Source organism: Saccostrea echinata, unplaced genomic scaffold (assembly GCF_033153115.1).
Source record: "Saccostrea echinata isolate AGI-Se365-2 ecotype Australia unplaced genomic scaffold, CSIRO_AGI_Sech_v1 ptg000015l, whole genome shotgun sequence".
Classification (NCBI taxonomy): domain Eukaryota; kingdom Metazoa; phylum Mollusca; class Bivalvia; order Ostreida; family Ostreidae; genus Saccostrea; species Saccostrea echinata.
The window spans coordinates 632370-658896 of record NW_026889764.1 but is presented as its reverse complement, the minus strand read 5'-3'; the positions used below and the strand labels follow the sequence as shown (position 1 = coordinate 658896).

Below are 26527 nucleotides of genomic sequence, written 5' to 3'. Positions count from 1 at the left end.
GTATTCTTAAAAACATGTAATATGAAAATGGTGAAGATAACAAACAGTGATCGATCTAAAAAAAAAAAGAAAAATTAAAAACAATACGAATCCGTGATCGATCTAAAAAAAAAAAAGAAAAATTAAAAACAATACGAATCCGTGAACAGTGTAAAAAACACGGACTCTTGGAATTCCAGGATATTGTTCAGATGTGTAGGAGGAGTTGGCATCACCTGTCGACCAGTGACACCCACCGTGAGCCCTATGTATTGATCAGTACACGGAATATTTCGTAGTCAAATGAAATATTTTAGTAAAGGACTGTATTCGGTAATAATCAATATTTGCCCCCAAAATCAAACTTTGACGGAGAGATATATAATTATGTTCTAAAATAGGGGAATATTTGCAGACTTCAAAGCACTGAATATTTTCATAAGCCATGACGCCATATGTTAGATTTGACGTCAGAAAGATGACGTAAATTCAAAATTTCCATGATTTATACAGAAAAAGTGTATATTACGTCGATAATTGGAGTAAAAATCACCGAGCGCAGGTCTGTTCAAACTCAATATTTTGATATAATGAGTAGAATGATAATATCAATGAAATATGTAAATATTGTTCTTGAGCAGTCCTGCGCTCTATAAATTTTATAGTAAAAATTGAACAAATTTTGTCCATTTTCTCCTTTTTCTGAAAAATAACACAATATCCGAATAGTTTGTGACGTCATAGAAACAAAAGTTGCCAATAATCTACTTCGAAACTATAATATTTTTTGTTAATTTAGATTTCTCACATAATATATACAATTCAGCATATTTCAAGAAATTTTCAAAATATGACTTTTGTGGGGGCAAAAATGTGCATATACCGCATTTACTTCTTTATTTAGATTTGTTATTTATAAAAACAAAGACCCAGCAATAAGTATGAAACACATCAGCCAAAAATAGACATTTATATGTTGTTTTTGATGACAAGATCATTATAACAACCATAGAATTTACAAAATGCTGACTTTCAATGAGGTTGTTGAAATCCCTTTAACATCAACTTATCTGTCATTAGTCTGCCCCAGTTTAAAAAGTGATCGTACTTAGAGCATGCTCTTGAGTATTGAATAAGCTGGGAGAGGTAAACACAATATACATAATCCTCCATCGTGTTCATGTTCTTCTTCACCGTATAACTATAGTCCTGCTGGACACGTTATTACTGGTGACGTAAATATAGTTAATAATGAGGACCTTAGATCGCTAATTTTAAAAGGTCCTAAATATAGGGAACCCCAATCCTTCAACTGGCGTCGGAATTTCATAAATATTATGGATTCTGTAGAGGATTACGCCAAGTGATGGGCCAGACATGAAAAAGAAGACCTAGACACTTTGTCAGAATGGATTAAATGTATCAGATGTATCTTAAAATCGCGCATTAAAAGATTGAGGGGCAATATGAGAACAATCCATTTTTCTGTATTCAATAATCCGGAAGTGAAAAAAATTAGATAGATTACATGATCAGTATGTACTGATCCCTGCTGACAAAGCAGGTAACAACATTGTCTTATGACCTATTATATTAAATGTATTTTAGAGGAACTTGGATTTAATTCTACAAGTGGTAATCCAACTTATACTCATAGTTCTCTTTCTAAGAAAGAAATTCTTCAAAACCATATGTCAGTTTTGAATATTTTTAATATTCCAAACAACCAAACTGAATTTGAATTATCATATCTATATTGGATTCCGAAACTTCATAAAAATCCTTACAAACAAAGATACATAGCGGGTTCCAGTAAATGTTCAACCAAGCCTCTTTCTTTACTCCTCACTAAGATATTAACAGTAGTGAAGGGGAAACTTCAAGAGTACTGTGGAACAATATATTCGAGAAGAGGTGTAAATCAGGATACTTAATAAGTTCCAAGGAACTTTTGGAAAATTTGAAATCACAAGATTTTACCAAAATCAACAGCTTAAAAACTTACGACTTTTCAACTTTATACACAACCATTCCTCACGATAAATTAAAATCCAGGCTTTTGATATCATTGACAGCTGCTTTCTCAATAAAAATGGAACTCGTAGATTAACGCAGTACAGTTAAGGCAACATTTTCTATCAAAAGGCACCAGAAACGAGACACTTAAAGTTCAACCGTTTTATTTTTTAGCATGAAACTCTATTTGAAATATCTTAATGGCATTTTGAAGAGTATGTTCATCGCTTTTCATATCGCTATTTTTTGTCATCATGTGACCCTCTACAGTCACGTGGGATCCGATTTTGGGTCAAAATATGAAATGTCAAATTTAACCAAAAAGTGCAAGGGCAAGGCAAGCAAAAAATAAACTGCAAAATGTTTCAGTGTGTCCCTTGATATCTATCCTATCTCAAAACTGATGCTCATTCAGTTAGATTTCTGATATATTTAAGTTAATCATTAAAAACAAACTCCAGTATTCAAAAAATAGGGTATTTTCATAATTTCATCGGAAATTATAAATTACCTAATGAATTACAAAGAAATGAGCATCACTTTTTAAAAACTATACAGTAAAATAAAGAATTTAAAATAAAAACCTACCTCTTGGGTTGTCGCCTTGCCCTTGCACTTTTTGATTAAAAATTGAAGTCTTGACACATTCATTCTAAATATAGTTTTCAAACGCATCATTGACCCAGCATGGGAGATAACTCTCTAGTACTTAATAGAGTTTCTGTACCTCGCAAAGTTTAAACAAATAATACCTACGTAGTGTGCTGGGCTTCTTTTCGCTAAATCAAAACGGTATGCATAAAAAAATCCTTGACTTTACTTTGTTTTGTATGTCTTCGTTCTTTTATACGCTACACAAGACGTCTTTGACACCCTCCGCATTTCCTCCATCCACAGGCCTCTGAATTTCTATCAATAATCCGTTATATGATTGATCGGAGTAATATATATATATTTATATTCCCTCTATTATATATAAATACATATATATGTATTTATATATAGAGGGGGTATATATATATATCACTCTGATCAATCATATAACGGCTTATTGATAGAAATTCAGAGGCCTGTGCTCCGTGATATAACGTTCACAATAGGCCTAAAATTTGCCGCAACATCCATCATGTATGCCCATGGTTAAAAATATTGAAAGATTCAATCATTTCTAATAAACAATAGACAACTCCTATCAATTAATTAAATATTTATACCCCCTCCCCCAGTACACACACAAATAAAAAAAAATCTCCAACAGAACTAAGTTGTTGTTGTTGTTGTTTTTTTGTTTTTTTTTACATACATTCTATGTGATTCTCGTAATAGCTATCAAACCTTCTACTGTTCAGGGATTCTAGACTAAGTTTTGTAGAACCAGGAGGAAGGGATTGGAGTGCTTACACATGCAATATTAATAACATGTTTTCCTTTCTATAGATCTACACCCACCCCCACCCCCCCCCCCCCCCCCCTACCAGTTTGCTTTTGGCTCCTTTGATACCAAGTACCGTACTTGCGTGTTAAAAATAAATTATTATACCGTGTTTACATCAGGTTTTACTTCCTTAGGTACTTTTAAATTAGCACAATTCAGGGGTTGGAGGGGGGGGGATTAATCTCCTTTTTTGAGTTTCTATCAATCCATGCACAAACAAGATAATCATAGGGAAAACTTTGTAATCAAGAAACAGAAACTCTGTTAAAAAAACAAGTGAACACAATATACACGAACTTTAGATCTTTTTGGTATCTCAAACAATTAAATACATGCAAGTTAAGATTTTCAAATCTTAACACCCTTCAAACTTTCACACCACTGTACAGTTAAAAAGTCAAAGTAGTATTTTTCTAGAAAATAAATTTAATAAACACAGCTCTTCAAATTCAAAGGCAGGCTGTGAAGGGAATTCTGAGCAGGTGCATATTTCCGTTCATGTTCCTTTTGATGAAATCAATTCTGAAAACAAAATGAAATACCATTATGGAAAGTTCATTGGTGTTGAGAAACATAGAAAGCATATATATGTATATATTTTAATTCTACTGTTTTTATTATCAAAACTTTTCAAAAATCTTGCCAGGAATATGTATAATGGTTTATACATGTAGCTAATATGGAGCAGGGCTGTAGGATCAATTACAGTTGGGGGGGGGCATACATTTTTAGTTGGGGGGGGGGGCACTATCAACTACCAACAATTCTTTGACATGAAAATTTTTTTTAAAAAAGGTCATGATCATAGTTTATTATTTAGGGTGAACAAGTAATATATACCAGCTATGCTTTTTGTCTGCAAAATTATCCCCCCCCCCAGGTTCCTACGGCCATGAGGAGCATACCCTTTTACTTGATTGGTGAATACATGTGCTGCCTGAATGAATGAATTGTTCGGGAGAAGTAATACATAATAAGTTACATAATATATGTAATTAGTGAAATACATTATGACTACTGTTGTAGAATGAAATGACATTGCATTTTGTGCAAAACAAACCATGCTATACTATATTTTCTGAAATTCATAAAATAAATGGAAACAAACTTTTAATACATAACTTTTCTGGGAAATTATAACCTATAACATTGGCAAGAGCAGATTGGTAGCTATAGTTAAAGTAAAAAAAAATCAAATCAATATACTAGAGGTAACATTTAAGTCTTTCACCTAAACAAAACTGAAAAAAAAATTACACTGGCATACTATAAAATGAATGTGAAATGCTTTTTTCTAATTATTTAGACGTAGTGATCATACCCAGTGGATAAATTGATGCATCTATTTTGATAATTCTGGGTGATGTTATGCCAGTTTTATTTATTCTTTCAGCCTACAACACCTAGCAGCTACAATGGTAAGAAATTGTACATATAAACAATTTATGAATACATGTATATACATATAAGACTGACTTAATTTACGTGTAGTCAAACGAATGAAAATTCAAATATTTTATCTTCATTAATAACATATATAAATTCTACAAATTTACAGCCTAGTGATACAGAAAGAAAAAAAGTTGAAAAAAAAAAATAAAATATGAAGCACTGGTAAAAAACTGAAATCTTAAAATTTCATTTATTTTTGATTGGTATTTTTGATTGTCAGAGGTATAAATTAAAGTTAAAAGGGTCTTGATATCTTTTTTTTTTACAGTGCACATACATTGTGCACTGTATAGTTTGACTTTACATATATATATGCACTACAAGTGTGACTGCATCTAAATTTATATTTGATATCAATTCATGTTATGCTGTGCATTTTTTTATTATGTACGTAACATGTTTGTATGACAAGAATTCTGTATATTCAGTGCAAATTAAATTGTTAAAAGTGTGCAATTTTTATAATGTGTGGTTGGTGGTGGTGGTGGTGGGGGGGGGGGGGCATACACACAAGGCACTGCATTACAGTTTGTGACGGACTGTAATAATGCATCGTATCGTACATATACACGGTTATTTTACATTGATGTAAACAATAGTATGTCTAGGCCTACATGTTGATATACATATGCGCATACACACCTATAAATGAACAGATAGGGACCTGGGGAGGTGGTGCAGATCGTCCCAGTTTTCCTTGATTTCCCGAAATAACGTCATCATCTTCTTATCAAAGAGATAAACAAGACTTAGGTGTCTTATTTTATCCATATCCTCTTTAAAGATTGCCTGCTTGTTGCATTTATCCACCGCATATCTCAGCTCCTGTCGCCACGTTTTAGATGTAAACAACATTCCGTGTCACCGAGTGCAAGCGCTTGGCTGAAGCCGAATGCAGCCAAACGACACCAAAAAAAGAGAATTATTTCGAAGACTTTGTGTTTTTATATAAAAGAAAATCACTAATTTTTATTTATTTAAACATGAAAATACAGACATTCATTACAAATTCTCGCAATCATCATTAAATGACTTTTTTGAGCTCTATTTCCTTATATAGATCTATCAGGGCGGAGCAACTGTCATGACGTCAAACCTCATTATGACCTCATTACCATATTATCTTCATGTGTAGCCTTAACTGTACTGCGAACTTACCTTGTCATTGGTCATTTGCAAAATTATTTTGTTAAAAAACATCCTGATTGTACACACAAGTACTCTGAAGTTGACATTAAAAAAGATGCTTGAGTTTCTGATTGACAATATCTATGAGGTTTTTGGAGACCAGGTCTTCCAACAATCTATTGGAATTCCCATGGGTACCAATTGTGCCCCGTTATTAGCAGACCTTTTTTTTCATATGAAGCAGATTTTGTCCAAAATTTTATACGTGAAAAGAAGAAAACACTTGCTGTGGCCTTCAACTCAACATTTAGATGTATCGACGACGAATTGTCAATTAACAATTGTTATTTCCATTCTTATGTCGATACGATATATCCAGGTGAGCTTGAGATAAAAGATACTACAAAGTCTGACACATCTGTTTCACTTTTGGATATTTTACTTGAAAAAGACGTTAATGGTAATCTAACAACCAAGCTTTATGATAAACGTGATGACTTTAACTTTTCAATTGTCAACTTCCCTTACTAATGCAGCAATATACCTTCATCACCTGCATACGTTGTTTATATCTCTCAGTTGATTCGATACGCAAGAGTATGTTCTACGTATTAATTCTAAAACGAGGTAAATTATTGACAAACAAGTTGATGGAACAAGAATATCAGCAGTCTCGTTTAAAGTCATTATTTCGTAAGTTATATGGTCGATACAATAACCTTGTCAGCAAATACAATTTATCATTGAGTCAAATGCTGACTGACCTTTTTCATACTAATTGTTAGGCCATTATTTACACAATGAATTGTCGACGGATTTTCCGTTATTTCCCGATCATGACAAGGAGCACACGGCGGGTGTGACCTGTCGGCAAAGGATGCTCACTCTTCCATGGCACCTGATCCCACCTGATGTTTTGAAGGGCCGTGTTTGCTCTGCACCTATTTTGTAATGTTAAATGGACTTTTGAGCTTGAATGCTGTTCGTTATCTCCATATATTTCATGCAAATGATAAAAGTATATTACAACATAAATAAAGTTGACGATGGAAAAGATGAAGTTACACAATTTAGTTGTTAGCTGGCACTTATCATATATAGTCAGTAAAAGATTTAAATACAAAACAGATGTGCAGACACATTGGATATCCTTTATTTTGAGTTCACTAAAATACATCGCTTTGACATATGAATGGAAGTAACTATTGTTATTAGATAAACCGTCAATATATCTGAATGTCGGGGCCACAGCAAGTGTTTTCTTCCTCTCATGTAGATGTTTTCGAAAATAATCTGCTTCATAGGAATATAAAAACAGATCAGCTAATAAAAGAGGACAATTAGTGCCCATCGGAATTCCAAAATTTTGTTTGAAGACCTGGTCTCCGATCTTGTCGATGAGGAACTCCAACATCCTATTAAAATATCAAGTTTAAAATGTCAACTTCAGAGTACTTGTATGTAAAACCAAAGTGACTTTTAACAAAGTAATTTTGTTGTTTACCAATCATTGAAGAAACAGTTGTTCATAACATCAAAAGCCTAGTTCTTAATTTATCGCAAGAAATAGATGTACAGGTGTATAAAAGTAGTACGTTTTAATGTCACTGACTTTTGAAAATTTTGGTGATTTTGAATTTACTAAAAGCAAATTTTTGGAGTTGTTGGAAATCCACATCATAATCACAACACTTCTAGAATATGTTGTAGTACTGAAGAGTGTACGTCGAAGAATTTTCCTTTGCAGCAATTGATATTTTTGTGAGGGGTAAAGATAGGGGCTTAGTAGAGCATCTGCCTTTTTATACATTTTTAATAATGAGCTAATGCATTGATGAAATTTTAATAGAAGTTTGTATGTTAATTATGTAAAATAAGCTGGTGTTTCACTACAGTTTTTAGTAATAATCACCAGACCAAAACAAAAAGAACAGTACTTTTAACTTTGAAAGTATACTATTAAAAGGTCTTTTTAGATAATTGTTTAAATGATAATTAAAATTATTTTAAATGGAAAACCACTAGGCACAATTTCATGAGCGTTTACAGAAGGACTATGAGGTTTGAGATTTTCCTTCATGTTTTAGATGTACGAAAAAAAGGTCAAAATGATTCGAGGTTATTTGTATTAAAAAGAATTTTCATGTTAAAGTGACCGTGATCATTGAACACTCCATTGCAGAGAGGGAATTGCTTTTTATTGGACATTTGATTGCAAATATGACTTTTTAAAAATAACGTTCATTTACATAACTTTTCAAAGTGTATATCTAAATGCGTATCTTTATAGGGCTAGATCAAAGTAATGTGAGTAATTATTGGTTTTTAATACACATAATGGCTTCTTTGGGTTCTTGATTTTATTTACTCTCATCCAAGCAAGTGTATCACTGTGTATAAGTTCAAAGTTTTGACTTATTCCGTAAATTCTTTGATGAAAGAGAACCTTCAATGGAACACGACTGTTTTTAACAAGAAATTTACTTAGAGCAGTTTACTTAGCTTATATAAAACAGGTTTCAAGAAAATAATTCAATAATGAATAATAAGACAATCAATCTAATACTACGCATTTGCTGTAGTTTAACCTCAGTCATTGAGTAGTTATGAAAAAATATGTCTAAAAAGACATTTGCTAGAATAAATTAAGATAGTGTGAAGAAACAAAGGTTTGAAAGGCCAATGTAAACTAAATCAAGTTCTTCTTGGGAGTTGAAACAATAAAAGTTTGATCATGCAAAGGCCAAAGACCAAAAAAGGGCCAGAGAAGGCAGTCACGATGAAAAATTTACACCAGTTTCACAAGAGCAAACCAAAGATGCAATGACCCTAAAATGCACGTTGAAAAGTGAAACGCATGAAAACAAAAACTTTTCAAAATTTAGATGATCTTAGCTTTGATATTTACCCATTGTAAAAGTCAACGGTCAGGAACCCTATTTCAGGTCGTCATCAGGAGTCAAATTGCAGGAAGTCCAACGTTTTGTTGTTTTCAATTTGAACCACGAAAGCAAAATACTAATGTGTAAGTAACTCTGATGAAGGGTGTTTGGTACTTTCTTGCTGGATTACTGTAGATTCCTAAATATACGCGAAGAATTAATTATCGCGTAATTACGCGAGAAGCACCGCTCGCGAAATTAAATTACTCGCTTTTATTTTTATGGTGCTTTAATGTATGTAAAATCTCTAGATAAATCACCCCTTCGCAAATTATTGTTCTCGCGATTTGACGCCCTTTGGCCATTTCGCGATATTAAGTACTCGCGTAAAATAAGGACTTCATCTTAATTATTCAAAAATATCGATGCATGTTCTGTGTTTCGTAATTCAACGAATTCAAATGGAAGCAAAAAATGTGCAAGCGACAAGAACTTTCTAATGGCAAAGTAAACAGACACAGAGTCACTTGCTGAGATATTTGGTGGAAATTGTATTATGGAAATAAATTAATCCAATGATTTTCAAGTCAAAGTATCACGGAAAAATTATAAGTAAATTTACTGTTCAACAAAAGCAATGAGTGGTCTTTATTTCTCATTCAAAAGAATCAAAATGGCTTTAAAATTTGAACAAATAGAAATGTTGAGAAATGGTCAAATGACCATGCCCTTTATCCTTAAAATTTCAATTTCAAGGATAAGGTTGCCGTTCTTAACATGCATAAAAGTCTTAGGGTTTAACAGAGAATGGAAAAATATTCAGAAAGAAAATAAGGGTTGCCTGTTCCTTTCACATGCAGTATATAGAAGAATCTTTTTGAATAACTAAAAGCAGAGGTTTCATATATCTAGCCATAAGTGGCGAGTACATATTAAAATTTGCAGCCTTACACTGAAATGAGTGTTTTCCCATCACGAGTGAGAGATTCTTGAAGGGACTTCAATCAAAAATTAAGCAGTTTTCGGATGAGTAACAATAACAAGTTTAATTGTGCTTTATCAGAGATAGCTGTTAGAAATCCTTGCGTTTTTTTTTAAATTCTTTTCCTGCTGTATCAGTTTATACATTCATTGTTCAATTTCACTCTCCACAGATTGAGATGATAGGTCCTTGTTCATCTATCTAGAACGGACAGTGAAAGAAGGATCCAATCTGACCGAACTTTATCAACCATGACAAAGAGACAGATAAATAAAATCAAGCTACCGAATCAAGATTTATGGGGGTAAAGTTAAATTTATTTTTTTCTTGTACTGTTGAATGCTGCAACAGGAAGACACATTAATGCAAAATATGAATTTTGGTGAACATCCAAGTACCAAATATTCAACAAAATATGAAATTCTCCAATCCAAGATTTTTCTAGTTTTATAAAAATAATTATTTTGCTTTAACACATGCTTATTGGGAATTCTTTCCTCTTTGGAGAATAAGAATTTTGATTTCAAGTATCACTTAGGAAAATTAATATGAAGGTGAGAAGCAAGGTTTTCTGGTTTGGCCAGCGAAAAAGTGTTTATCAGTGTAAGGATATACAGATTTTAAAAGTGAAAATAACCGAAGAAAGATGGTTAATTTAGAGATCCTTGCATATAATATTAGGTAAAAAGAATTTAGAATATCAATACAAAGGGTATAACTCTACCCTTATTCTCCCTCTCTCTCTCTCCTTAGTTTTAGAATGGATTCTTAGAACAAAAGAATGGTGTATATGTTCTTAATACTTTATGAAAAATTTTTAGTATTTTGGAACTGTACAAAATACTTTCGGGTCCAAAATTTTAAACCATGAATTGTTTTTTCTTGTCTTTTTCCCCTTTTCTATATCCACTAGATATTTACATAAGGTACATTGTGCACTAGGTACTATTTTGTCGACTGTTTGGCATGTGTACTTGTCTTTTTCCGTCAAATAACGAATATACTCTGCTTCATTTGAACCGATCCTTTTTAATTCTGTTGCTAGTGAACTAGCATTAGCAAAATCCTGACTATTAATATACGTTCCTTTCGGGATATATCGAGATGCATCGTTTGGTCCATTGATGACAGGAATTAGTGTAGCGCTGTAGCTGAAAAGATTACGTAATTTTTCCGTTGTATACTGTTTACAGATTGAATTTTCGAAAGAAAAATAGAATTTGTACCGTATATACTCGCCTATAAGTCGGTATTTTGGGAGTTGAATTTTTGTTCAAAACTCTATGTCCGACTTATAGGCGAGTCATCAAAAGTGAGTATTTTCCTGGACCGCGAAATGTAGTATTTCTCAAACGTTTTCAACGGTTACTAATAATTTGTTAAAAAATAAAGGTTAACTAACGATGCCATATCCAAAAATATTATTTGAACGCAGGTAAATATATTAGAATATTAATATGAAATTGATTTGCTAAGAAAAAAATTAAATATCAGCATCATTTCTCAAAATATTATTTGAAACACTGGCTAAACATTAGAGCATTAATTTGAAATTGTCAACCGATTCAGGCTAAAAATTCTACCGACTTATAAGCGGGTCAATGGCAAATCCCTAAAAAATAACCTGAAAAAATCTAACCGACTTATAGGCGGACCGACTTATAGGCGAGTATATACGGTAATGTGTTTCAAACAAGGATTGACACTTGGGTAGTCTATCATATTGACCACCACATTTCTTAGTACCACATCCGCCATAAGTATCAACTGTTAAGTATTTACTAAGGTCTTTGACCAAGTTTTCTCTCCTTGAAGGGGTAACACATTGGCTTGAGACCCAGACTGCGTCTTTTGTTTTATTGATTAATATACCACTGTAGTTTCTCTTCAGAATTTTTTGTCGTTTTTGAAATTTTCCATACATTGGCACATGGATATCTGAATCGTCCATATAAGACATTGACAAATCAAAACGGTCCATCCATTCTTTGGTCTGTGTGTGTGATATGGACTTTCAGCGGAATAAAAAATCCAAATTTGACCTTTTGTTTTATTTAAAGTACTTCTTGGAATGTGTCGGTGGCTGAACACAACAATATCTGCATTGGAAATATTATTCGCCAAGATGCAATTCGGGACGCTGCATCTAGAGCTATTATAGAGCTTCAAATTGTTGGTAATGTAAGGCTCCATATCAACCCAGTATGTGTGATATTTCCTTAGAGGTGGTGATTCTCTGTTCACAGTTTGGATCACTAATCTGTACAAGTTCATTTCAGGGGTTAGCTCTGAATACAGAATTACTACACTTAATATAACGCCGCAAATTACAATCGCATTCAAATGATTTTGTGATAGAGGAAAATCTTCATTCTGAAAGGGATTCGTATTACTTAGATAAATATGATGAATTGAAATTTGAACATGAAAGAAAGCAAGATTTTATTTCTTATTTTGACTTCCTTTGTTAAGAAAAAGAAACCCCATATTGCTTAAAAATCCCTTAATTCTAATATACATCTGAATGTTGTAATTCATTTTAATACGATTTGTATTTTTAAATTAAAATATAATATAAATATATATATATAATTAAAATACATCATACCTGATGTAGATTTCACATCAAAATAGAATTAAAACCCAATCGTAAAGGACAACGCACTTATGTAAAGCTCGGGAATGTATCGTCATGTATGTCGGTAATTGGTATTTTTTCGTCAATGGTTATGAGGGTATTGGGTATAAGGTAGATGGAGCGTGAAATATTAATGCAGCAGGTATTTATGTATAGTGTATTTGAAACAACATTTATATTTTTTGCTGGAGAAAACAATCTAATTAGGCTATGTAGGAGGAGGGAAGATTTTATCCTTCACTACCATAACAGTAAATACTGATTGCCTATGTTAAAGACTTATTTTTAAATGATCATCAAAATACATGGATGCGTGTTTAGCTGCTTGAAGGAATGCAGGTAAATTAACCTGAGGGAATGCAAAAAAAAAAAATGCACTGAAAGTGTTTCTATAACATGTTATGGATGTGCCACTGAGAAACAGAGAGGGAGATGATGATTGAGAGAAGCTTAGTCATAGCAACAAATTTTAAATAAAAAGAATTACTATAAAAACTGTTGAGAATACTTAATATATGCATATTCGGGTGGGTTAAAAACCCTGTGTTTTTCTACAAAAACCTGATTCTCTACATGCTTCTTACATTTTTAGCGGTAGTCCATTCATATTTTTGCATATGATTGAGTGTGTCTTGAAGATGTGCATAAGGTTTGGGAATTTAGATTTTCATCTTGGGGTGAGTGGGTGGTTTAAAAAAAAGTTGTTTTTCCTAAACACCTGGTTCATTGAGTTCCCTATTACACTTTTCAAAGTAGCCCATTTGTATATTTTTGCAGTAGCCAAATCATCTTTTGGATGGTGATTGTTGTTGTCCTGTAGATATGCAATACGTTTTAAGGACTTTGATTTTCACCAAGAAGCCAAATGGGGGTCATTTTTTTTAAAATCTAAAATCTGATTCTCTGAACTCCTCTTACTCCTCTTATATTTTTCACAGTAGCCCAATCATATTTTGGAATAAATCTAGGAGTGTATTGTAAAAGTGAATTTAGGTTACGAAATTTCGATTTTTACCTTGGGGACAAAAGATGAACCTGCACCATTCAGTCAATTGAAAGGTCATTGAAAGGTTTGGAAAGGGCACTGAATGACAGAGCTTTCCCTTTTTCTGTTTCATATTTGGATATTTTACACGAAAAAGACGTTCATGATAATCTAACAACCATGTTTTATGATAAACATGATGACTTTAACTTTTCAAACCTCAACTTCCCTTACTTATGCAGCAATATACCTTCATCACCTGCAAACGGAGTTTATATCTCTTAGTTGATTCGATACGCAATAGCATGCTCTACGTATGAACAATTTATTGACAAACAACTTGATGAAACAAGAATTTCAGCAGTCTCGTTTAAAATCGTCATTTCGTAAGTACTATGGTCGATACAATGACCTTGTCAGCAAATACAATTTATCATTAAGTCAAATGCTGCCTGACGTTTTTCATACTAATTGTTAGCCCTTTATTGTCGACGGATTTATTTTTCCCTTATTTCCCGATCATGACAAGGAGCACACGGCGGGTGTGACCAGTGTGCAGGGGATGCTCACTCCTCCATGGCACCTGATCCCACCTCTGATGTTTAAGTTGTCCGTGTTTGCTCTGCTCCAAAATTTGAATTGTTTGATGGACTTTTAAGCTTGAATACTGTTCGTTATCTCCATATATTTCACACACTAGAGTCAATCACTTACGTGTTGGTTTTATTGTTTTATGATAGCAACTAGTTACTATAGATATTAATTATTTTTTGCTTGTCAGTTATTTTGCTTGCCAGTTATATCGTCCCTTTAAACAGATGCTTTGACGGAATATCTGAAAGCTAGGCCATTATCTCTCTCTCCAAAAAATGCTCGCCTTACCGTGGTATCTAAAGCTTTCCAAATAAGATGAAGTTATAGACATGCTGTTGAGCTTATAGTAAAAGAAACTAAAAAGTAGTACATTGAAACCGGCTGGTATTTATGTATATCATTCCGTTAGAAATCCGGCTACAATTTAATGTTCGGAATACCAAAGTAATTGTATGGAAACGTTATAGAAGAGCAAAATTAATATATTTCATTCATCCGCGTCATATTCCGAGGGAAAACGTCTATCATGGACGTGTAAATTTTATTTCACTTTTCTTGGGATTTTCCAGCCACTTCAGAAAATGGATTAAATATTTATTATTATAAGAGAAAATTGATGTTAACTGATTTCTTTTTACATTTTTTAACCGTATATTTTTGCATTTCACTGAATGTTTTAGAAAAATAAACATTTTAAATAAATTAATGATTCGTTTCGATAAACAATTGCTTATTTATTTATCCTCCCTGTGACATCCGCCAAAACTTGATATCCACTTTATCTCTATTTCTGAATAGATTACCAAAATCGAATGTAGGCTTTTAGTTCAATTCACATTCACTTCTGATGAGGTAAATGTCTATCATAATTAACAAACGTCATCTCATAAGTGATGCAAAATTAAAGGTGCAAGCAACAACTCTGTTGCAAGCCTTTCAGAAATCACTATTTGCAAAAAGTATTCATTTACATGTATAAGGATGTTTTAAGTAGTATATATACAAAGGTACTTTCATAATATTCAAAGACTTATGCAGATATAGATAATACTTTACTGGAGTTGGATTAAGCAGCAATTTTTATTTTTCCTCTTGCTATCACTACAACAGACCATATTATATAAATTACAAATTCAAGTGCTTGTGGTATATGAGGAACGAACGAAACAATAAATGAATAATTAAATAAATAATTTTGCAATGAAATGTACGGAGATAACGAACAGTATTCAAGCTCAAAAGTCCATTAAACAATACAAAATAGGAGCAGAGCAAACACGGACCTCTAAAGATCAGAGGTGGGATCAGGTGTCATGGAGGAGTGACCATCCCCTGCCAACCGGTCACACCCGCCGTGTGCTCCCTGTCATGATCGGGAAATAACGGAAAAATCCGTCGACAATTCAGTGTGTAAATATTGGCCTGACAATTAGTATGACAAACGTCAGTCAGCATTTGACTCAATGATGAACTGTATTTGCTGACAGGGTCATTGTCATGGACAAGGTCAAATTATGCCTTTTTTATAATTAGATTCTTTTTAACATCTTCATATAGTGCAGTGGTACATGTAGACAGTGATGCTATGCACACTGTAAGACAAAGGTATGTGTGTGATGGTTTTGAGATAGCCTTTTTTCCTTTTCGAGACTGTGCTTCTCGAGCACTTGCTTTAGCTACGTTTGCAAAGGAAAACTTTATTACATTTATGTTACTAAATGAACTTTGGACCAACATGGGCAACGTAGGATCTCCAAAATAGCGGACATTCAAAATTGAGGACCTAAAACCTTCTATTAATAATTTGGTCTGATGAGTAAATAAAAAAAGATAATTGGGTCGAATTGGCTTAAGTCTGTCAGAGCTGTAATGATTCTAAGGGAGTAAATCTGTCAAGATGAAATATTCTTTGCGAATACACAAGAACAGTTTGAACAAATCTTGAATTCTTCTAAACGAAGAACTAATTTGTCTGAATGGATATCAAATTCGCACGACTGAATATCTATTTCGTCCAAACGATTATCTAATTCGTCCAAACGAACTTGTCCAAATAAATATTTATTTCTCCCAGTCTAGTGATTCTTTCAGGAATATACATGAGCAAATAATTACTAGCCACAGCGGTCAATTTCTAAAAAGAAACAACTAGAGGTTTGAATCTATTTTATTGATCTCCTAAACGCAAAACCCCATCCAGATCTATAAATGTTGAATTATCAAATCAATTTTGTCTCCATAACATTATACAGAGTAGTATAGAGAGTTAAATATCATTTGAACAGATGAAATTAGTTTTGTAATTTTTTTTTATTGATTCTTATTTTGGCTGTGTGTGAATTTGTTTTATATTGAGTGACTTTCATATCAATGGTGATAAGTTAAGTTGGGTATAGAAAGGGTAAAAAAATAAATCAGAATAATTATTATGTAATGCAATTGATGACTTTTAAATTAGTGATGATTGAATAGAAACATTCTTGTAAAGCGCAGTGGAAAGTATCTACGGTTTAAGTCTGGTTTAAGTAAGAGTTGAAAGGACATTTTTAAGATTTTGAATATCCAATTTTCACTCTTAAGTCAAAATGATATAATTTAGAACATGTTTACTGGCTAGACATCTAGATTGCAATTTCATGCTTTTTGTGAATGTCAACTGTTAAATAAAGGATGGAAATTTTTATTCAAGGGGACAATGCTTCATCTAATACTTCTAGTAGGAACTAACTATGAACAGACCATGGCGTCCAATTTTAAAAGTGTATAATTTAAAGAATTTAATTTTTTTTTTTGTACAAGAAGGAAAAAAAGTCGAATAACACAATATTCAGGTACAGATCTGTGCCAAAAGTGAAGATAATTTTATTTTTTCTCTATATATTTTACTGAAAACCAGGTATAGTTAAATCGCTGGCAAATGGTTAATTTTTGTCCAATTTCATTATTTATTTCAGTACTTAAACCAGAAAATGTGTAGCTATCTTTTTGTAAAAGATCATTAAATATTTAGTTTTTAGAAAAAGATACATCATTTCATTTTATCATTTCATTTCATCATCTACATCAGTTCTAAAATTCAAGATCAATGTTGACTATATAATCCATTGTGCGTAAATGACTTAAATTTTCATGTCTCACTTAAGTTGCAATATTTTTTTAAATATAGATGCTGATCAGATAAAAACTGTTGTTTTTATCAAATAAAACAATTTCTTGGATTATCAAGAAATTTGTGGTAAAATCTGTCAAGAAATGTTGTCATGCCAGTGATTTTACAAAATGTTGTTTTCAATGAAATATATAGAGAAAAATTAAATTATCTTCACTTTTGGCACACATCTGTACATTACTGGTATATTATACTTTAATCGATCTGCTAAATTACCGTCCTACTAAAAAAAAAATCTTCTGCCAGTCTGTCAAGCAAAGTTAATTGTCTTTATGTTCTGTTTTATTATTGTGCCAAAAATAATGTCTCAACCGAAATATACATTCAATAAAAAGAAATCAATAAAATTTTAATATTCAATATAATAATACAATATCTATTTATACTGTTGCATAAAAATTAAATTTAGATAAATATTGTACTAATATGAAATATCAAACAACGCTAAAAAACGTCTATCACCCCTTGATGAAGTGTTTACCGACGTCTTAATGATATTACTTTTTAAAAATTTGAAAGATATTATGCATATATAATACTGGTGATATTACTTTTGAAGCAATTCAATTTTCAAGCTTTTTTAAAGCCAAGATACGATTTTCTGAACAAATACAGAGAGCAATGTATGATGTAAGCAAGCAAGTATCTCAGAAAGAATAATCTTTTGTCAAGACTCAGTAATAGGTTGAACTTACTAACAAGGTCTTTATTACGATCATAGAATTTAGGAAAAACATTTTACAGGAGAATCTTGAAATAACTGTCACATAAACTTATTTGTCAGTAACCTGTCTCCGTATAAAATTGATCGTATTCAGAGCATGCTCTAAAGCAACAAATAAGTTGGGAGACGTAATTACCACATGCAGGTGATAGTGGAAGTATTACTACATAAATTAGGAAAGTGGACAATGGAATATCTTCTTTGAAGTTTTTGAGAATCCACATTTGATTTACACCACGTCTCAAATATGTTCAGTGTAGATCGATTTGAGCTTTGGTGACTTGAATATTGAAGATTGAAATGTGAATTTGAAGAATTGGAAGAATTTAATCTTTAGAAAGTGAACTGTAATGTGAGCATCAGTTGGATTTCATAATGTAGAAATATAAACGAGTTCTTCTAATATTCAGTTGTAATAATGATCCTTAAAACAAAGAAACAGTTTCCTGACCAGTATTCTTCTTGTTGAGTACTTGAATAGGGGCTATTAGTCGGATTGTATATTTTTCCAAAAATCTAACCCTCATTGAAAAGATAGAATGGTCAGGCAAATTGAAATGTTTTTAAAGATGTTGATGGACCCTAATATTTATTTCAAACCTATGCCCGGATATTCTCTTGTTCAGTGAAGCCTTTGTTTATGAGTATAAATCAGTCTGCATGGAGTATACATTGAATTCAATAGACAATGTTTGAAGTTTACTGAATCAAATTGTCCCAGTCTCAGTAAAAATACTTTGTACATGGACAGTAAAGTTCTTTTAAAAAAATTGCTAGTAGTAAAATACCGCTAGTTTTACACATTGTAGTAAAACGTTTGGAAATGGAACACATGGGGTCCAAACAGAAATAGTCAAAAATATCTCTGATTGAAACCTTTTAATCTTTTATTTTCGTAAAGGTTTGGTTTGTTTTATACCAAAACTGGTTATCAGCTGACTGTGTATATAATACATTGTTAATGTCCCTAAGGAGAATCCTTACTTATGTAGCAATATACCTTCATCACCTGAATACGGAGGGGCACAAACCGTTCTGTCAGAACCTGTTCCCCTTACAGACATTACTGATTAACACCATGGTCACTCAGTATAAAATCCTTCATGTTTTATAATATTTTTAGTGGAATACAAACCGAGCGACAAATATCCTCGGGGACAGATTCCCCACCAGCAGAGATTCATACTCGATGTGCAGGAACCCAGGATGCTACAACCAGGGGGAAGGTTTGTATACAGATCGAAAAGCGTCATTAGTCGGTTGTGGCAAAGATTTCATGTACCAGTATCTGTGTATGAAATGCTTCAGAATGAGAGACTATACAGCCCAGCTAGATCGTAAACTAGAATTGCAAGCAGACCAAAACTTATTCTACCTAGTCGTTGCTGAAACAGAGACTTCGTGACACACATCAGGTGAAGAGTTCAAATTAAGCTTGCAGGAATATGCTTCATGAAAGAAACTGACTGTTTCAACTGCAGATAACAGAGTGAGAAGACTTGAGTTTGCAAGTGATTATGCAAAATGGAAATTCAGTTCACTGAGACCTTTACTCTTTACTAATGAGTCAAAAATTGTAAGTCGATTAAGGGTATCGAGTATGGAAACAGAAAAGTAGGCGTATTAGTGACTGCTGTGTCGCTCAGCATGGTGCGTTAAATGTCGAGAGCTCTGTAATAGTCTGGGTAGTGTTTTCTATTTTCTAAATTGTTTTAATGAATTAAATTCGTTATAACGAATTCGTCGATTCGTTATATCGAATTCAAAAATATTTTTGATAGTCCTAAACGGGCTTCCGTACTTTTCCAATGTAATATACAGTAGATGATATATATAATTTTGCCTTAAGTTGGAGTCTGCTACATCTTTCAATTTAGTAAGACCAATGGTAATAAGAACTAGAAACTCGTTGCTAGCAACGAGAAGTAATCCGACCGAATAACCATCCTAATATTATCAAAAAAAAAAAAAAAAAAAAAGAAAAAAAAAAAAAATAGAGAAATAAATAAAAAAAAATAAAAAAAATAAAAAAGGTTGAAAAATTCAACTTTATTAATTCTCTTCCGGTAGCGACCAGAAGTACTGACAATGCACGAAAAGGTAATTCTGTTTATTTTTAAATCATGTATTATACTCTTCAGCAAGTCTCCAGTTCTTATCATTAGGCGTTCTTTAGATCCTTTACAGGCAAATTTTCATTTTAAAATCAGGAAATTGTCCATAACTTGGCACCGGAAGCGAATTTTCAAATTTCCTCCCAGATGTATCAAGTTCCTATAGATGTGCATTATTCCTAAAAACTCTTTGGCAAGCTCGACTGTCTCCTTTAACTCCAACCTGCTCGTTGGGGTTTACGAAGATAGCCGCCATTTTGGACCACCGCTTCAAATCTAGAAATGCGAATATCTAAAACTATTGATGTTTTTACTTCTTTTCTTCTTTATGCATTTTTTATAATTCTATTCAATCCCAGACAGACATGTCCGTGTAATCCATTTCTGCACTTCTATACTATTGCATCAGTCCTTTTGTCTACTTTGAAAGGCGGGGCACGATACATTATTTTGCGCCAAATATCATAAGTAAATCTTAGCGCCTTTTCTTTGGCAAGCTCGACTGTCTCTGTAAACTCCGATCTGCTCTTTGGAGTTTATGAAGACAGCCGCCATTTGGATCACCGCTTCAAATTTAGAAATGCGAATATCTAGAGTATGGATTTATCAATTTTCAAACAAATTATATATTAGGCATTTTTCAGAGAGTATGCATTAACCCTCTAAATATTATAAAAAATATTGAAAAACAAAAAAGTTGAAAAATTCAATTTTTTAATTTCGCTTCCGGTAGCGACCGGAAGTACTAAAGACGCACGAAAAGGCTATTCCGCTAATGTAGAAGTCGTGTTCTATGCTATCTAATTGAAAAAAAAGGACAAAATGTCATTTTAAAACCAGAAAAATGTCAATAACTTGGAACCGGAAGCGAGTTTTCCTAATTCTCCTTGTGATGAACAAAGTCCATTTGATGACGCATAATTTCTGAAAGTTGCACTTAAAACACCTGAATAGTTTTTGAGAAATGGCCTGCGCAAAAGTTTGTGGAAAAATAATAATATTGATAATAACTAGAACAAAGCTCGTTGCAAAGCAACAATTAGGTCTTCCGTCCGATTTTCAGTATCACTGCCTGTAAGATCGGTAAAGGAAGGTAAGCCATTCATTATAAAGAAGGATACGACAAAAAATAATGTCGATCTGTCTTTCGTATATTTTAATGATATAAATCTACACTGATATGCGTGATTTTAAGCAATTTATGACTACTTCCGGTTTGAACGGAAGTGACACTTATGGACAAAAATGAGATTGGAAGTCTTGGGTGATGTTACTCATTTAATTTTATGTAAATATATCAAAAATAAGTCGTTTCTTGCTACTTCCCGTTTAACCGGAAGTTGTTGAAAATTACAGTACTTGATAGGAAATACAGTCGGACTTCCTCTGTGAGATTCATTATTCTATTCCTTGCCAATATCTTTAAAAATAAGAAATTTTGACTACTTCCTATTTGGCCGGAAGTGACGTCATTTGATGTCTTTTGACGGTGTCACTAGCTGTTACTGTCATTTTAAACAACTTTGCTTCTTTGATTTGTTACAAATTCTCAATACGTTTTTAGTTATTAAGAAAAAAAAGTCGGTCCCTCAAGACCTCATATTTTAGGGGCCAGCCCTATTTCCATGATATCGTGTGAAAGACCTTAGAATTCTGCACTACTTTTGTTCTACATGTTTAAACAAAATATTTACAGGTAAAGAGATATTGTAGAAAAAGTATTAGAAATTTTGAAATTCTCGATATGCCTTTATTCGGGCCAAAGCGAACGTCGGCGTCCAGCAATTCCGGTGAGAATGAAATACGTTTGTCACATTTACATATATTGTTTTATCATCGCTGAAAATCTCAAGTTTCTATCTTAAGCCGTTTTTGAGAAAACTTGCACACAAAAATCCCCAAAAACTCATAAAAATGCAGAAATATCGGAACCGGAATTGACGTCATCAAAACAAAAAATTAATGTCTAGATTTTTTTATGTTCTATCAGACCTGAAAGTTTCGTTAGAATCGAGCAAGCCGTTTCCGAGAACTCGAGTGCACAAAATAGGTGAGAAAAAATAATAAAAACTGTGGAAAAGAAACCTAAGAATAACAAGAAGGTCTTCCGCTGAAGACGAAAGACCTTAATGGTAATAACAGAATATATATAAATGAAGAAAACTGCAACTGATGAACATGATGGGATCTGTGTAAAAAAAAATACTGAAACCGTGATACATATTTTAGTTTGAAATACTTCGTGTAAAAATAATTGATACATTTTCTGTTACAATCATGGTGCTGAAGAATAAACCATTCTACTGTTGAATAAAAATCTCGTTATCAGGATAAAAAATGCACATTTTAAACAGAAAATATCAGAATGTAGGGAAAAAATCTGACATTTTACATACTAAAGTTCATACGTGGAATGCCAACCTGAGTACATATTTGTTTATTTAGCATATAAATTTGTCTTTATAAAAGTATAAATTAAGTCAAGAGAATGCCCTAACGATAATCTGGAGGGAAGCCCAAAAAAGGAGACCCCCGAGAAAAAAAGAGAAAAAATAATGATGTTTGAGCAGCTTTTTCTTCTTTTTTTTGCTTGAAGAAACAAAGATAATAAATCAAGCGTAATAAAAAGTTTCCCTTTTAAAACTTAATTCATTATTTTTTCACTCTAGGTACGTTTGATCTAAAATGTCACCTTTTGCTACCTTTTGGGGTAGCTTGACTTATCAGACAGATGGAGAGACAATTACAGTTAGGCCAACAGAGTTGATTATAGAACATGTTAAAACATCAGAGATGGGATCAGGTGTCATGGAGGAGTAAGCATCCCCTGTCAACCGGTCTTACCCACCGTGTGCTCATTGTCATGATCGAGCAAACAAAAATATCCGTCGACAATTCAGTGTTGATATAATGGCCTAACAGTTAATATGAAAAACGTCAGTCAGAATTCGACTTAATGACAGATTGTATTTTCTGACAGGGTCATTGTATCAACCATAGAACTTGGGAAATGATGACTTTAAATGAGACTAGTCATATCCCTGTTTCATGAACTTGTTCATCAATAGCTTGTCTCGTTTTAGAAATTGTTCGCACGTGAAGCTGAAGCATTAGGCTATTCTAGTATTGTAATGTACGGAAAAATAAAATTATATTTAACTTGCTTTCATCCACTTTATACGAATAATTTATACAGATATACGAGATATACTCGTAAATAAAATGTCTTTGTTTATTTTTATGCAGGGATAACGTTGCAATCATCAAAAAAAAAAAGTTTTAACCCAATAATGCGGGTTATCTTTTTCTGCAACTACAAATAATGCATTTTATTGTTTAAAATTACATTAGTATTTGAACATTAGCGTGCCTTTTGCATATAAAAGATTGACATACAAGGCCTAAGACACATTTTTGTATTCTTTTATTGTTACATGTATAAAGAAGAAATATTTTGAATAGTTATTGCAAAATAAGCGACCAGCAGAATGGCTATCATGAGTGATCGGAATTTTGCGATGTGAGTTAACTTTCTGCTTTTTAAAATCATTTTAATTCAATGTTAGTTAAATCAATTTATTATGATCAATAAAGAGTCGGTGCAATTGTGCGTTTTGTCTCTTATTTAAAAGATCAACGTAACTGGTGGGGACAACATCTTCATTTAGTGTACATTACAAATATGTTCTTTTAAGTCTGCGAAAAACTGGTATAGAATTATTTTAAAATTATTAAACAGATCATTCGATTTAAATTTAAAACGTTTGACCTGAATTTAGTGATTTTACTCTTGATGGAACTGTTACCTTTATTGAAATAATAAGAAAATGTTGTCGGAGTAAACATCTAATATAAAACATGCTAATACGTGTAGCAGAAGAACTGTTAACATTTAATAAGACACATTAACTAAGCAATATGGTTGGTAATTAAGTACAGGTAGCAAGTTTGTGACGATGCGATTTGGAAAAAAAATCTTAAAACATGTTAACTATGGTTGGGTACCATCCTGCTCCTCAGAATTATCCATAAATGTGCCCTTTGCTAGCTAACCTGTTTTCATAGTCTTATAATGTATAATTCTTTTAAAAATATCCTACATGAACACATTATTTCTATTGTTTTGGCCTTCAATTCATCGAAGGTATATATTGTCAATGTTCAATCAAATAACAATAGGCATTTTCATTTATATATTTATAGCACTTACCCTGGAATAAAAGATTCCAGATACTATGGAAAAATTAGTTCTCTGATTTGGATACATGACTGAAAACAGACATTGGTGGCAAATTAAAAACAGAACTTTATGACAAAGGAGATATCATCAACTTTTCTATTTAACATTCAATATTGATGCAAAATATACCATTATCATCTACAAATGCTGTTTTCTATGGCCCCCATCGTTCACGGAAGCTCGCTTTGTGATAGGAAGGTCGTGAGTTCGAATCTCGGCCACGACTGAAGTAAGTCGATTAAAAAAATAGGTAGCAACTGTTCCTTCGCCATGCGCTCTGCATTTTGAAGTGAAAGATGCAGGTCCCTCGGATGAGACCTTTAAAACCAAGGCCTCGTGTCACGGCAATCGTTGGCACGATAAAGATCCCTCACTGCTCAAGGTCCCTGAGTGTCGAGTAAAGGTCAAAATTTGGAGCCCTTCACCGGTATATGGTGACGTCTCTATATGAGTGAAAAATTCTCGAATGGGACGTAAAACAACATTCAATCAATCAATCAATCAATCTATTGCCCCTAATTGATTGCATACACAAGAGTATATCCTGACTACATTTAATTTATAAGCCGAGGCAGACTGCTTAAAATTAATATTACATCGTAACTTTGACCTGGCTGGCATTTCCTGAATAAAAAATCCATTTTTTTCATACTAATTTGACAAGGTAATGATATTATATAAATATTGCATGTAGTTGAGTGTAACATTGAACATTTTCACCCAAGAAAACAAAGCCTAGGTTGATAATGGTTTTCAAGGAGTGAAAATTTTCAATGTTACACTCAACTACATGCAATATTTATGATATTTTACTGAATGTTTTATACAAATATATATAACAGTATATAGTCAGTCAATATTTTTTGGAATATTACCCGTCGTCAAGCAATGTTGACCGTTGCTACGCTGGAGGGCGTGGCTTCATTATTCAGCGGGTAATAGTGTTTTTTAACAAATGCTTCTCGACGTATCAGATTCAACTAATTAACATGAAAGTATAAAATATTAAGAATGATATACTTGTATTTAGATATAACTCGATGTTTCAAAGAGCGTTATATGTAACTTTTATACATTTTAAAATAAGTTTAATAACGCCTTAGTTTTTATTTTGCTGATAAGTTTCTGTTGTCGATGTCTACATCCTCTCCGAAGTAATTACTGACCTGCTATTATTAACCGATTTGTTTATCTGACTTTCCATAACTGATACTTGCAAATGATATATCAATGAATAAAAATCAGTGTTAATCTATGCCATATTCTTGTATATAAATGGCAATTTATGCAATTTAAATAAACGTATATTTCTCTTAAATTCTAAATTTGCTACAAAGTATTCTTAAAACATGTCATATGAAAATGGTGAAGATAACAAACAGTGATCGGTCTAAAAAAAATTACAAACAATACGAATCCGTGAACAGTGTAAAAAACACGGACCCTGGAAATTCCAGAATAGAGTTCAGATGTGTAGGAGGAGTTAGCATAACCTGTCGACCAGTCACACCCGCCGTGAGCCCTATGTATTGATCAGTACACGGAATATTTCGTAGTCAAATTAAGTATTTTAGTAAATTTATTTAGATTTTTTTTTTTATAAAAACAAAGACCCATCAATAAGTATGAAACACGTCAGCCAAAAATAGACATAATATATGTTGTTTTTGCTAACAAGATCATCATAACAAGCATAGAATTTACAAATTGCTGACTTTCAATGAGGTTGTTGAAATCCCTTTAACATCAACTTATCTGTCATTAGTCTGCCCCAGTTTAAAAAGTGATCGTACTTAGAGCATGCTCTTGAGTATTGAATACGCTGGGAGAGGTAAACACCATATACATAATCCTCTATCGTGTTCATGTTCTTCTTCACCCTATAGCTATAGTCCTGCTGGACACGTTATTACTGGTGACGTAAATATAGTTAATAATGAGGACCTTAGATCACTAATTTTAAAAGGTCCTAAATATAGGGAACTCCAATCCTTCAACTGGCGTCGGAATTTCATAAATATTATGGATTCTGTAGAGGATTACGCCAAGCGATGGGCCAGACATGAAAAAGAAGACCTAGACACTTTGTCAGAATGGATTAAATGTATCAGATGTATCTTAAAATCGAAAATTAAAAGATTGAGGGGCAATATTAGAACCATCTATCCTTCTGTATTCAATAATCCAGA

General features: G+C 32.7%; 1 protein-coding gene and 1 long non-coding RNA gene across 2 annotated transcripts in view; both read right to left on the bottom strand.

Annotated features, from left to right (window-relative positions):
• The window catches only part of LOC133187690 (uncharacterized), a 91935-nt gene that overhangs the window by 17157 nt on the left and 48251 nt on the right, over positions 1 to 26527 (bottom strand). The window lies entirely within an intron of this gene.
• Positions 10673 to 12245, bottom strand: LOC133187676 (alpha-(1,3)-fucosyltransferase C-like). Its single transcript, XM_061323091.1, has 2 exons — positions 11493 to 12245; positions 10673 to 11138 (listed from the first exon to the last, which is right to left on the bottom strand). Exons 1-2 carry the CDS (start codon positions 11853 to 11855, stop codon positions 10692 to 10694), a joined length of 810 nt encoding a protein of 269 aa, XP_061179075.1. The 5' UTR covers positions 11856 to 12245; the 3' UTR covers positions 10673 to 10691.